Consider the following 14,440-nt stretch of genomic DNA (forward strand, 5'->3'; position numbering starts at 1 on the left):
GCCGCCGACTGCCCTCGCCCGCACCGCATGCCGCGCCCCGCTCCGTCCGCCTCCGCCCCGCGCCGCACGCCGCCGCCCGCTCCCTACTCGGCCGCCGCCCTGACCTCTCTCCACCCGCCACTGTCCCGACTCGCTCCGGTCGCCGCCCGGAAGAAGACTCCGAAGGGTCAGTCGGGTATCTTCGGCGTGAGGGCGAAGCCCTCCGGGAACTTCGGAGTGGTGTTCTCCGAAGCCGGGCGGCGTTGGTGGCTTGCATGTATCCCACCGCCGACGAGGCCGCGCGTGCCTACGACGTGGCGGTGTGGCTCGACACGTATCCCACCGCCGACGAGGTCGCGTGTGCTAGTTTAAACTTATGTCATCTATGTTTGAAGTATGTTTGAATATGATGTTCGAACTATGTTGAGATGAAGTAGTAGTTGGTCGTTTTCAGAATTTTACATCTTTGTTTTGGACCATCTGTTAAAGTTGCTCTTTTACATCTTTGTTTTGGACCATCTGTTGGAGTTGAGCCTTTTTTAAAGATGTAAAAAACACGTTTTGGTGATGTAAATTTTTACATCATCGATTTGGAGCACCAAAATATACATAATCTATTGGAAAAGCTCTAAGGGCAGAGAGATACAGGTTACCGTTGGGGTTGGAGCATTGCAAAAATGGGAGTGGCCCCATTTGACATCTACGGGCTTTGTTTTACGGCTTTCTGCTAGAAATGCTCTAAGGTTCGAAATAAAGATTCTTCTAGTCTTTGTCTGCCATGCACTATTGTCATTCGGTGAACTACCGTTGGCAGGGGATTCAGCGTCATCATACCGTAGTACTCCTTCTGTAAACTAATATAAGAGCGTTTAGAATACTGAAATAATGATCTAAACGCTTTTATATTAGTTTACGGAGGTAGTACATACTCAGAACTATTTTCAGCATGAACTGCGCTATGCTGTGTGTAGGGTGTCAGCGTTGTCAGCATCAACTGGGAATTAACAACTAGCTACTCAACGATCTCGTCCATAGTTCCATATTGATAGAGACCCATCGATCCTCTCGAGGTCATCATAGTGGTGTTGCAGTAACCCGAGCAATTAATGTGGACGCAGAGATCTCGATCCCATCGTTACTAGCCGCCGGGTCGTCGGAGCCAGTAGCTGATAAGGCGTGAGATCCACTCGTTCGAATCAGATCCGATGATTTCTTTCGCTTCTTTTTTGCCGCCTTGCGATCCTCGTGTGTCCGTTAGACTACCCACTGGCCGGGCTATAAAAGGAGCCGGTGCTTCCTTTCATGGCCAGGCAGGACACGCTCTAGCTCGCTCGCCCTTCTCATCATTCTCAGGCAGCCACCGTCAGAGGCAGCTCCAAGGCTGCTGAGTTCATCCTGTTGTTGCGAGAAGGTATCGGTTTCTCGCGCTTGCGCTGTGCGCTGCATACACATTCCATTGCTAGTTTCTACTTTTCTGGTATACACACACATACAGTGTTGCCGTGTAGTCTCTGAGCTTTGGTTGTTCTCTGTCAACTTATTCAGTAACTTGATGTCACCAACAGAGGAACCTCTCACTGCAAATAGCCCATAACTGATATTTCTTTGCTGCATATATAAGATTCATCAAATGTTTATTCACATGATTAGCATCCCTTTACTCAGGTCTACGTATAGTCAGACAAGATGGGGAGTGTGCACAAGGCCACCTTCGTTCTCCTCATGTTCTGCTTGGCGGTGCTGGGGAGGGCAGAATATCTCAAGTACAAGGACCCGAAGCAGTCGATTGGTGTTCGCATCAAGGACCTGCTCGGCCGGATGACTCTCGCGGAGAAGATCGGCCAGATGACTCAGATCGAGAGGGAGAACGCCACGACGGGGGTGCTATCCAAGTACTTCATAGGTAAACCAGAGCTAAATATGTAGCAAAAATATGGTGAAGGACTGCAGAGTTTGTGTTTGACATTGGTGTGCATGCCGTGATGCAGGCAGCGTGCTGAGTGGTGGAGGCAGCGTGCCTTCTTCCAAGGCAACCGTTGCGGCTTGGCAGTCGATGGTGAACGAAATGCAAAAGGACGCCATGTCCACCCGCCTAGGTATTCCGATTATCTACGGTATTGACGCTGTGCATGGTCACAATAACGTCTACAAAGCCACCGTCTTCCCCCATAACGTTGGCCTCGGAGCCACCAGGTGTGAATTTCTCTTCATTTTTTATATGATAGATACATTTCGTGTATTACATCGATAATGCGATGCATATGTCAATTCCCCGTCTATATATATTGTTAACGTGTCCCGGTCTTCCAGGGACCCTGAGTTGGTGAAGAGGATAGGAGAAGCAACTGCTCTTGAAGTTAGAGCCACCGGGATCCCATACGTCTTTGCTCCATGTATTGCGGTAATAGATAATACTATTGCGTGTTTAGCAGTTGGTCTCCTAGCAAATATTTGTTGTTACTCCCTCCGTCTAGGTGTGTAAGTCATCTTACGAAACCAAATAATCTGAAAACACTTAGGCGCGGTGCATTAACTTCTACCTCATTTTTTGTTTCTTGACATATCAACCAATAAGATATGTGGGGTGTGCATGATTTTAATGACTTGAGACTACCAAACACGACATGCAGTGGTTAGTTCATTGCATGCAATGCTATTAATTAGCAAATAAACATTAAGTTTTCTCTTTTTCCCCTCCTCCTTGGTCACGGTGCACAACCTAAGATGACTTACTCACCTAGACGAAGGGAGTATGTTCTTTCTAGTAGTAAATACAGCAAAGATTTATCATTCTTACTTACTCATTTATTTATTTATGATCAGGTTTGTAGAGACCCAAGATGGGGACGCTGCTATGAAAGCTACAGTGAAGACCCAAATGTTGTCCGTTCAATGACCACAATTATCTCTGGCTTGCAAGGCGATGATCCGTCAGATATCAAAGGAAGACCATATGTTGGTGGAAGGTATATTTACCCTGACGTGTAAATATGAAAGTAATGTTACACTAGGAGATGTGACTAACTTTGTCCCTCTGCAGTAAGAAAGTTGCCGCATGTGCAAAGCACTATGTTGGTGATGGTGGTACGTTTATGGGGATCAACGAGGGCAATACAATCATCGACAACGATGGCTTGATGACTATTCATATGCCTGCTTATTATAATTCTATCATCAGAGGCGTCTCCACTATTATGGTCTCATACAATAGTTGGAATGGAAAGAAAATGCACGCCAACCATCACCTAATCACTGACTTCCTCAAGAACAAGCTCAAATTTAGGGTATGTTTCTCATGCCAGGCAAAAGAACAAGCTCAAATTAAGAGATACTCTTTTCATTAATTTTTGGTATTTCGTGCACATAGGGTTTTGTGATTTCAGACTGGGAAGGCATTGATCGGATTACTACTCCCCAACACCTGAACTATTCTTATTCGATTGAGGCCGGAGTAGGTGCAGGTATTGACATGGTAAGCAAAAGCCTTGTCTGGTTAATAGCTAGCATGATAAAGTATATTCCTTGTCTGGTTGTGATACATTCTTGACAACTGTTATCCCTTCTGCAGCTAATACAAATCTGACATTTTCTTCATTAGATATTTGTAATATAAGCATACATAATCATAAAAAAGTAAGTTAATATTGTCGCACAACTTCACCAGAAGGCAAAAAATTACATCTATTATCCAGTTAAAATATGAGAAAACATATCAATAGACTTCACCCTCTCTCACTTTTCAATACCCCAACATTTATATTTTGATTAAGAAGGTATTTGTGTTTTTCTGCAGATCATGGTTCCTTTTGCCTACACAGAATTCATCGATGGACTGACATCCCAAGTTAAGAACAACATTATCCCCATGAGCAGAATCGATGATGCTGTCTACAGGATTCTTCGGGTTAAGTTCACCATGGGTCTATTTGAGAACCCTTATGCCGATCCAAGCCTCATGGGCGAACTCGGAAAGCAAGTTAGTTCCTAACAACATACTTTCTTTCTCTCACACTTCATTCTTCAAAATATAAAATTCTTACTGTAAATTCATTCCTTTTATTAGGAACACCGAGAAATCGCCCGGGAAGCCGTCAGAAAATCACTGGTGTTGCTGAAAAATGGAAAATCTGCCTACACTCCATTGTTGCCCCTCCCCAAGAAGGCCGGTAAGATCCTCGTTGCCGGAAGCCACGCCGACAACTTGGGCAACCAATGTGGAGGATGGACGATCACATGGCAAGGATTGACCGGCAACGACAATACTACTGGTAAATGGTGCCTGTTGTTTCACTGCTTCTAGTGCTAATTTGTAGCAACGTCGCCATTCATCAATGAAACAGAAATTCATGGAAACGTATGCTGAAACGCAGGGACGACCATCCTTTCGGCGATCAAGTCCACCGTCGACCCCAGCACGCAGGTGGTCTTCTCGGAGAACCCGGACAGCACCGCCGTGGACAGCGGTAACTACGACTACGCGATTGTGGTTATCGGCGAGCCGCCCTATGCCGAGACGTTCGGCGACAGCCTGAACCTGACGATCCCTGCCCCCGGACCCTCGGTGATCCAGACCGTCTGCAGGAGTGTCAAGTGCGTGGTTGTCCTCATTTCCGGCAGGCCGCTAGTGGTGGAGCCATACATCGGCGCCATGGACGCGTTCGTCGCCGCGTGGCTGCCCGGCACTGAGGGGCAGGGCGTGGCCGACGTTTTGTTCGGCGACTACGGGTTCTCCGGGAAGCTGGCGAGGACGTGGTTCAAGTCGGTGGACCAGCTGCCGATGAACGTCGGCGACAAGCACTACGACCCGCTCTTCCCCTTCGGGTTTGGCCTCACCACGCAGGCCAACAAGTGAGTCCGGTGAGATGACCGAGATGGAATGTATCTCGGTTGGGCTGTGAGAGATGGGATACATTGCGTTTGTGGTTGATTTGTTTTCAATAAAAGAGCGATGCATTCTTCCGGCTGTTGTGGTGTTAGTTCTGTTGTGCAACAAAATCTAGCGCTTTCTTCGACATCCTCCCCTCAGAGAGTACGTGAGAAACAACGCCCCAGCCCTTTAAAAATGTATGAAGACCCAACTCTGTAAAAATGTAAAAACAGCGCCTCAGCTTGGTGGTACCTATTTTTTACGGTCACCTCAACTTGGCTCTACCTCTCTTGGATTGGCAACTAAAAAGAGTAGACTTTCAATTCCTCGAGCACAAGGTTCCAGGGAGGCTTGTCTCGTGGGAGGGCAAGAATATCACTGCATTGGCGGCACCGCTCTTGTCAAGTCGGTGTTCACCTCCTAAGGGGTTTATCATCCGAGCACCCTTCACCTCGACCCCTCTTCGTCATCCAGATCCCACCTTGTTTCTGCTCGAGGGAGTTGGGAGCCGCCGCCGCCCCTCTCCTCGACCCCCTCCCTCCTGATCTAATCTAAGGCTTCAAGCCGCAACCGCCCCTCTCCTCGCTGCCGCCGGAGCTCCGCGGGGCAAAGCCCAGGCGGGGGATGATGGCGGCGGCGGGGCCTTCCTCCACCGCGGCACCAGGATGCGGCTGCGGTGGAGATCCACGCGGGTGTCCTAGACTTGCGCGTCGGTGGCGTAGCGGTGAGGGGCCCTCCGCCGTCGATGGCTCACCTAGGCGGAGCGGCGGTTTTGGGCGGTGGTGCGGCTCCGGTCGTGCGATTTCCTAGCGGCAGACGTCATCCATGGGCATGCTGGATGACGGAGGAGGTTGATCTGGTGGTCCAGCCGGGAATGGGCGCGAATTTGCCAGCGAAAGCTTGGTTTGGCCTTGGCCAGAAACTATCAACGGCGACGCCCGCGAGTGTCGTCACCTCGTTGGAGGCGTTGTGGGGCGATTTGTATTCCCTGTGCGCCCCAGGGGAAACACCAGATTCGGACTTTCCAGATTGGATGATGGCGAGGTTCCTGCGTCGTCACCCCCATGGCATCATTTTTGGGTTGTACATCGGCTGGAGGGACAAGTGTTTGGCTTGCTGGTGGTTGGGAGCAAGTTTCCGTATGCTTCTCATGCGGTGACCAAGGTGGAGCGGCGTGCCATCTACAGTATCGACGACGGTGAGTCTTGGCAGCAAGGTGCAGCGGAGTCTCAATGCTGGATACCATTTGATGAGCGTGCGTAGGAGGCTGGCGTTGACCGGCGTCGTGGTGGTGTCGACAGCAGAAAGGTCTGGAAAGATCGGTTCATCGATTGCTCATGGGACTATGAAAGAAGGCGGTGACGGATTCTATAGCGTGCGCATGCGGTGCATGATGAGGGTTTGCTAAACCAGTTGGTGGTCCCGGCTAGCCGGTGGGCGGCTTGGTGAGGCCACCGGATTTCTAGGTTTGCATGGCGCGACGCCAGGGCACATCATTAATCTTGTAGGTAGGGCGATAGTTTTCGCCAGAAAGGTGTGGCTTTGGGTCGATCTATGCATTTATTTTGTAAGACCTTATTGAATAAAATAATACAGATAGTTGTGTGCATCGCTCGATGCAGAGGCCGGGGATAACCCTCCTTTGCGAAAGAAAAAAAAATCCGAACACCCTTCACAAAGTTAATAAGCTAGAGCAGGCTTCCCTTAATTTGGTCGAGAACGAACAAGACCTCGGTGTAGAATGTGAAGTCAATTGGCATATCGTTTCCCGGCGGCACGACTTTCGCGGTTTTGGTGTGCTCAATACCGAGAGATTCGTGAGGCTCTTATATTGCATAGACCTTGGTTTGAATGGAAGGAGCTAACCAAGATTTGGGTTGGAATGGCCAATCTTTGAGATGAAACGGACCTAAAATTGTTATATCATTCACTACCACCGTCGTTGGTGACGACACGAGGACTCCTTTTTGGGACTTCCCCTTGGTGCAAGGGCATAAGCCCCAGGAGATAACACCGCTCATATATGTGGCATCCACGAGAAATAATTTGAAGGCGAGATAAACTTTAAAGGATGATGTTTGGATCACCAAGATCAAAATTTCTACTATCTCTCTATGGTTCACATTCAAGAATTTATAACTCTTAGGGCGCTTCCTCGCGACTTGCACCTCAATGAAAATGCGAGGACGACATTGTTTGGAAACACATGGCTAGTAGCCACTACTTTGGGGCATACCCGCACAAGGCATAATTTTTGGGGCTACTCGCACCACTATGAACCTCACGGTTTGGTAAGCTTGGGCACCGCCAAAGATCAAATTCTTCGCTTGGATGCCTATCCAAAATAGGATTTGGACCACCGATAGGCTGGACAAGAGAGGGTGCCCAAATTGCTTCTATGCCCCTAATGCAAAAGAGAGCAAGAATCTGTGGTGCATATTTTCTACAAGTACTGGTTCATTCTGAGGCTATGGAATTTGACCGATGAGTGGTTCCAACTCAAGAGCATTGTCACATCCACATGACACTTGGAGCTCTCTAACAAGGACTGGTGGCTTAATTTGTCTAAAAAAAATACAAATATGAAAGCCATGGTCTTCCTCACTATGCCCATTAGTTGGACTCTCCCAGACAAGCTTCCAGGAGTAGCAGGACGTTGATCCTTGGAAGGTTGCCGCAAAGCAGGACTGGGCAGAGAAGGTGCCGCTCGCGGACCATTTCCAGATCAGTTGGTCCGGTGCATCAATAGGAAGGTATGCGCGCGATCTGCCATAGCTACACGTATTGGCCGATCTCATGGATGCCAAGGACGCCCGTGTATGTCGCGTGCCCAGGTGTTGCCATTGAGCCCTTCCACCAACGTTCTGGCCTTGCGCTGGCACTTGGGGATGCAGCTGTAGAGCATGGGCATGAGCACTTGGGGATAAAGTAAAATGTGCATGCTGCAAATTAAGATTTGCCATACTTGATGAGCATTCAGTTGACTGAAACATGATTGCTGTTAATGCAAATGTGTATAGCCTTCAGTTTGACTGGAAAAAAGGCTAGGGAGAAGATACAGTAAGATTGTTGCCTGCACTGTCACTGTTTTTGTCCAGAAGATCTTGCAATCTGCTGAAAAAATCATACCTCCAAGATGGACAACTCTTGTTGCCTTTCCACTCACGTCAATTCCAAGTCCAACAACCGCTGCCTCGTCAGGCACCTCCAGCATGCGCGTTCACATCAGCCTACCCCTCGAGCAGGTGAGCAGCAACACCATTGCCCTCCTACGCTGCATGTACCTCCGCCGTCGCTAACACCGGGCGCGCCATCCCGGAACTCGGCCGCCACCGCTGCCGCCTCGAGACCAACCCATGGTCAGCGTCCACCGCACCTCACCATAGACCTCGTCTCCACTGTAGCCTCCACCTCCATCCTTCTCCCTCACCGCCGCTGACGTCGGGCGCGGTGCCAGATCTCGTCAGCCACCACCACCGCATCGAGGACCACCGCCAGGGGCCTGCCCTGCTCCTCCTGTTGGGGAACGTAGCAATAATTCAAAAATTTTCTACGTATCACCAAGATCAATCTAGGAGATGCTAGCAACGAGAGAGAGGGAGTGCATCTTCATACCCTTGAAGATCGCTAAGCGGAAGCGTTACAAGAACGCGGTTGATGGAGTCGTACTCGCGGCGATTCAAATCGCGGAAGATCCGATCTAGCGCCGAACGGATGGCGCCTCCGCGTTCAACACACGTACAGCCCGGGGACGTCTCCTCCTTCTTGATCCAGCAAGGGGAGAGGAGAAGTTGAGGGAGAACTCCAGTAGCACGACGGCGTGGTGGCAATGGAGCTCGTGGTTCTCCGGCAGAGCTTCGCTAAGCACTACAGAGGAGGAGGAGGAGGTGTATGAGGAGGGAGGGCTGCGCCAGGGAAGAGGTACGGCTGCCCTCCCACCCCTCCACTATATATAGGGGAGAGGGGAAGGCGCCCTAGGGTTTCCCCTAGTGGGCGGCGGCCAAGCAGATTGGATCTCCCTAGGGAAAATCCTAGGGAGACTTGCCCCCAAGCCAAGCAGGTGGAGGCTTGCCTCCCAAACCAGGTGGAGGCGCCCCACCTCCCCAAGTAATGTGGGAAAGGGTGTGGGGGGCGCACAACCCCTTAGTGGGCTGGTTTTCCCCTTCCCCTTTGGCCCATGAGGCCCTCCAACACTTGCCGGGGCTCCCGAAACACCTTTCGGTCATGCTGGCCATAGCCTGGTACCCCCGGAACACTTCCGGACTCCAATACCCTTCGTCCAATATATCGATCTTCACCGCCGGACCATTCCGGAACTCCTCGTCACGTCCGGGATCACATCCGGGACTCCGAAGTACCTTCGGTAACCACATACTATTTCCCATAGCAACTCTAGTGTCACCGAACCTTAAGTGTGTAGACCCTACAGGTTCGGAAACCATGCAGACATGACCGAGACACCTCTCCGGCCAATAACCAATAGCGGGATCTGGATACCCATATTGGCTCCCACATGTTCCACGATGATCTCATCGGATGAACCACGATGTCGGGGAATCAATCCCGTATACAATTCCCTTTGTCCATCGGTATGTTACTTGCCCGAGATTCGATCGTCGGTATCCCAATACCTCGTTCAATCTCGTTACCGGCAAGTCTCTTTACTCGTTCCGTAACGCATGATCCCGTGGCTAACTCATTACTCACATTGAGCTCATTATGATGATGCATTACCGAGTGGGCCCAGAGATACCTCTCCGTCATACGGAGTGATAAATCCCAGTCTCGATTCGTGCCAACCCAACAGATACTTTCAGAGATACCTGTAGTGCACCTTTATAGCCACCCAGTTACGTTGTGACATTTGGTACACCCAAAGCATTCCTACGGTATCCAGGAGTTGCACAATCTCATGGTCCAAGGAAATGATACTTGACATTAGAAAAGCTCTTAGCAAACGAACTACACGATCTTGTGCTATTCTTAGAATTGGGTCTTGTCCATCACATCATTCTCCTAATGATGTGATCCCGTTATCAATGACATCCAATGTTCATGGTCAGGAAACCACGACCATCTATTTATCAACGAGCTAGTCAACTAGAGGCTTACTAGGGACATGTTGTGGTCTATGTATTCACACATGTATTACGATTTCCAGTTAATACAATTATAGCATGAACAATAGACAAATATCATGAACAAGGAAATACAATAATAACCATTTTATTATTGCCTCTAGGGCATATTTCCAACAGTCTCCCACTTGCACGAGAGTCAATAATCTAGTTCACATCACTATGTGATTGTAATGAATCCAACACCCATGGGGTTTGTTCATATCTCGCTTGTGAGAGAGGTTATTAGTCAACGGGTCTGAACCTTTCAGATCCGTGTGTGCTTTACAAATCTCTATGTCATCTTGTAGATGCAGCTACCACACGCTACTTGGAGCTATTCCAAATAACTGCTCTACTATACGAATCCAGTTTACTACTCAGAGTCATCCGGATTAGTGTCAAAGTTTGCATCGACGTAACCCTTTACAACGAACTCTTTTACCACCTCCATAATCGAGAAAATTTCTTAGTCCACTAGTTACTAAGGATAAGTTCGACCGCTGTCATGTGATCCATTCCTGGATCACTCTTGTACCCCTTGACTGACTCATGGCAAGGCACACTTGAGGTGCGGTACACATCATAGCATACTGTAGAGCCTACGTCTAAAGCATAGGGGACGACCTTCGTCCTTTCTCTCTCTTCTGCCGTGGTCAGGTCTTGAGTCTTACTCAATACTCACACCTTGTAACATAGCAAAGAACTCCTTCTTTGTTGATCTATTTTGAACTCCTTCAAAATCTTGTCACGGTATGTATTCATTTGAAAGTACTATTAAGCGTTTTTGATCTATCCTTATAGATCTTGATGCTCAATGTTCAAGTAGCTTAATCTAGGTTTTCCATTGGAAAACACTTTTCAAATAACCCTGTATGCTTTCCAGAAATTCTACATCATTTCTACTCATCAAAAATTCTATAGTGCTCCTACTCACTTCTTTGGAAATACAAGTTTCTCATAAACTTTGTAAAAACCCAAAATCTTTGATCATCTCATCAAAGCGTACATTCCATCTCCGAGATGCTTACTCCAATCCTTAGATGGATTGCTGGAGCTTTGCATACTTGTTAGCATATTTCAGGATTGACAAAACCTTCTGGTTGTATCATATAAAACCTTTCCTCAAGAAAATTGTCGAGGAAACAATGTTTTGACATCCTATCTGCAAGATTTCATAAATAATGCAGTAACTGCTAATACAATTCCAACAGACTCTTAGCATCGATACGAGTGAGAAAGTCTCACCGTAGTCAACTCCTTGAACTTGTCGGAAAACATCTTAACGACAAGTCGAGCTTTCTTAATGGTGACACTTACCATCATTGTCCGTCTTCCTTTTAAAATCCATCTGCACCCAACAGCCTTACGACCATCAAGTAGTTCTTCCAAAGTCTATACTTTGTTCTTACACATGGATCCTCTCTCGGATTTTATGGCCTCGAGCCATTCGTCGGAATCCGGGCCCACCATCGCTTCTCCATAGCTCGTAGGTTCATTGTTGTCTAGCAACATGACTTCCAAGACAGGATTACGTACCACTCTGAAGTAGTAGGCATCCTTGTCGACCTATGAGGTTTGGTAGTGACTTGATCCGAAGTTTCATGATCACTATCATAAGCTTCCACTTCAATTGGTATAGGTGCCACAGGAACAACTTCCTGTGCCCTGCTACACACTAGTTGAAGTGACGGTTCATTAACCTCATCAAGTCTCCACCATCCTCCCACTCAATTCTTTCGAGAGAAACTTTTCCTCGAGAAAGGATCTGTTTCTAGAAACACTCCTGAGAAAGACTTCTTTCTTATTTATACAAGATTTCAGAGAACATAGTGAAGCCCTCAAAGCGCTAACAAAGTCGTAAGTAGAGAAGTTTTCCAAAAAGATACCTCGTTTTTCCATTAAGTGTGCGTTGTCTGATGAATCACCTTGCTTCCGAATCTGAAATAGGATGTATACCCAACTGTTTTGGGTATTCTATGAAGATGCATTTATCCGCTTTGGGTTCGAGCTTTATCAGCCTGAAACTTTTCCACATAAGCGTCGCAGCCCCAAACTATTAAGAAACGACAGCTTAGGTTTCTCTAAACCATATTTCATACGGTGTCATCTCAACGGAATTACGTGGTGCCCTATTTAAAGTGAATGCGGTTGTCTCCAATGCCTAACCCATAAACGATAGTGGTAATTCGATAAGACACATCATGGTATGCACCATATCCAATAGGGTGCAGTTATGATGTTCGGACACACCATCTCACTATGGTGTTCCAGGCGGTATTAGTCATGAAACAATTTCCACAATTTCTTAATTGTGTGCCAAACTCGTAACTCAGATATTCATCTCTATGATCATATCATAGACATCTTATCCTCTTGTCACGACGATCTTCCACTTCACTCTGAAATTACTTGAACCTTTCAATAATTCAGACTTGTGTTTCATCAAGTAAATATACTCAGCATCTACTCAAATCATTTGTGAAGTAAGAACATAACGATATCCACTGCATGCCTCAGCACTCATTGGACTGCACACATCAAAATGTATTACTTCCAACAGGTTGCTTTCTTGTTCCATCTTACTGAAAACGAGGCCTTTCAGTCATCTTGCCCATGTGGTATGATTTGCATGTCTCAAGTGATTCAAAATCAAGTGAGTCCAAACGATCCATCTGTATGGACTTTCTTCATGCATATATACTAATAGACATGGTTCGCATGTCTCAATCTTTTCAAAAACGAGTGAGTCCAAAGATCCATCAACATGGAGCTTCTTCATGCGTTTTATACCAACATGACTCAAGTGGCAGTGCCACAAGTATGTGGTACTATCATTACTATCTTATATCTTTTGGCATGAACATGTGTATCACTACGATCGAGATTCAATAAACCATTCATTTTAGGTGCAAGACCATTGAAGGTATTACTCAAATAAACATAGTAACCATTATTCTCCTTAAATGAATTACCGTATTGCGATAAACATAATCCAATCATGTCTATACTCAACACAAACACCAAATAACAATTATTTAGGTTTAACACCAATCTCGATGGTAGAGGGAGCGTGCGATGTTTAATCACATCAAACTTGGAAACACTTCCAACACATATCGTCATCTCACCTTTAGCTAGTCTGCGTTTATTCCATAGCCTTTTATTTCGAGTTACCAACACTTAGCAACCGAACTGGTATCTAATACCCTGGTGCTACTAGGAGTACTAGTAAAGTACACATTAATATAATGTATATCCAATATACTTCTGTCGACCTTGCCTGCCTTCTCATCTACCAAGTATCTAGGGTAGTTCTGCTTCAGTGACCGTTCCCCTCATTACAGAAGCACTTAGTCTCGGGTTTGGGTTCAACCTTGGGTTTCTTCACTAGAGCAGCAACTGATTTGCCGTTTGATGAAGTATCCCTTCTTTCCCTTGCCCTTCTTGAAACTAGTGGTTTTACTAACCATCAACAATTGATGCTCCTACTTGATTTCTACTTTCGCGGTGTCAAACATCGCGAATAGCTCAAGGATCATCATATCTATCCCTGATATGTTATAGTTCATCATGAAGCTCTAGTAGCTTGGTGGCAGTGACTTTGGAGAACCATCACTATCTCATCTGGAAGACAACTCCCACTCGATTCAAGCGATTGTAGTACTCAGACAATCTGAGCACATGCTCAACGATTGAGCTTTTTCTCCCTTAGTTTGTAGGCTTAAGAAACTTGTCAGAGGTCTCTACCTCTTGACATGGGCACTAGTCTGAAATCCCAATTTCAGTCTTTGGAACATCTCATATGTTCTGCGATGTTTCAAAAAGTCTTCGGTGCCTCAATTCTATACCGTTTTAACATTACGCACTGAACTATCACGTAGTCATCAAAACGTGTATGTCAGATGTTCGCAACATCCACAAACGACGCTCAAGGTTCAGCACACCAAGCGGTGCATTAAGGACATAAGCCTTCTGTGCAGCAATGAGGACAATCCTCAGTTTACGGACCCAGTCCGCATAATTGCTACTATCAACTTTCAACTAAATTTTCTCTAGGAACATATCTTAAACAGTAGAACTAAAGCGTAAGCTACGACATTATTAGCAAAGACCTTTTGACTATGTTCATGACAATTAAGTTCATCTGATTATTTAATGAACTCCCACTTAGATAGACATCCCTCTAGTCATCTAAGTGATACATGATCCGAATCGACTAGACCGTGTCCGATCATCACGTGAGACGGACTAGTCATCAACGTTGAACATCTCCATGTTGATCGTATCTGCTATACGACTCATGTTCGACCTTTCGGTCTCTTGTGTTCCGAGGCCATGTCTGTACATGCTAGGCTCGTCAAGTCAACCTAAGTGTTTCGCATGTGTAAATCTGGCTTACACCCGTTGTATGCGAACGTTAGAATCTATCACACCCGATCATCACGTGGTGCTTCGAAACAACGAACCTTCGCAA

At 46.9% G+C, this 14,440-nt stretch overlaps 1 protein-coding gene across 1 annotated transcript; it reads left to right on the top strand.

Moving 5' to 3' along the window:
* The first annotated feature begins 1,258 nt into the window (after positions 1-1,258).
* LOC123122832 (beta-glucosidase BoGH3B) lies at positions 1,259-5,169 on the top strand. The gene is made up of 10 exons (XM_044543188.1): positions 1,259-1,390; positions 1,645-1,882; positions 1,968-2,172; positions 2,290-2,380; positions 2,803-2,945; positions 3,020-3,263; positions 3,347-3,451; positions 3,773-3,955; positions 4,043-4,247; positions 4,350-5,169. The coding sequence occupies exons 2-10, from the start codon at positions 1,666-1,668 to the stop codon at positions 4,829-4,831; spliced, it is 1,875 nt and encodes a 624-aa protein (XP_044399123.1). The 5' UTR covers positions 1,259-1,390; positions 1,645-1,665; the 3' UTR covers positions 4,832-5,169.
* Positions 5,170-14,440: the final 9,271 nt, after the last annotated feature.

This window comes from Triticum aestivum, chromosome 5D (genome assembly GCF_018294505.1).
Source record: "Triticum aestivum cultivar Chinese Spring chromosome 5D, IWGSC CS RefSeq v2.1, whole genome shotgun sequence".
In the NCBI taxonomy this organism is placed as follows: domain Eukaryota; kingdom Viridiplantae; phylum Streptophyta; class Magnoliopsida; order Poales; family Poaceae; genus Triticum; species Triticum aestivum.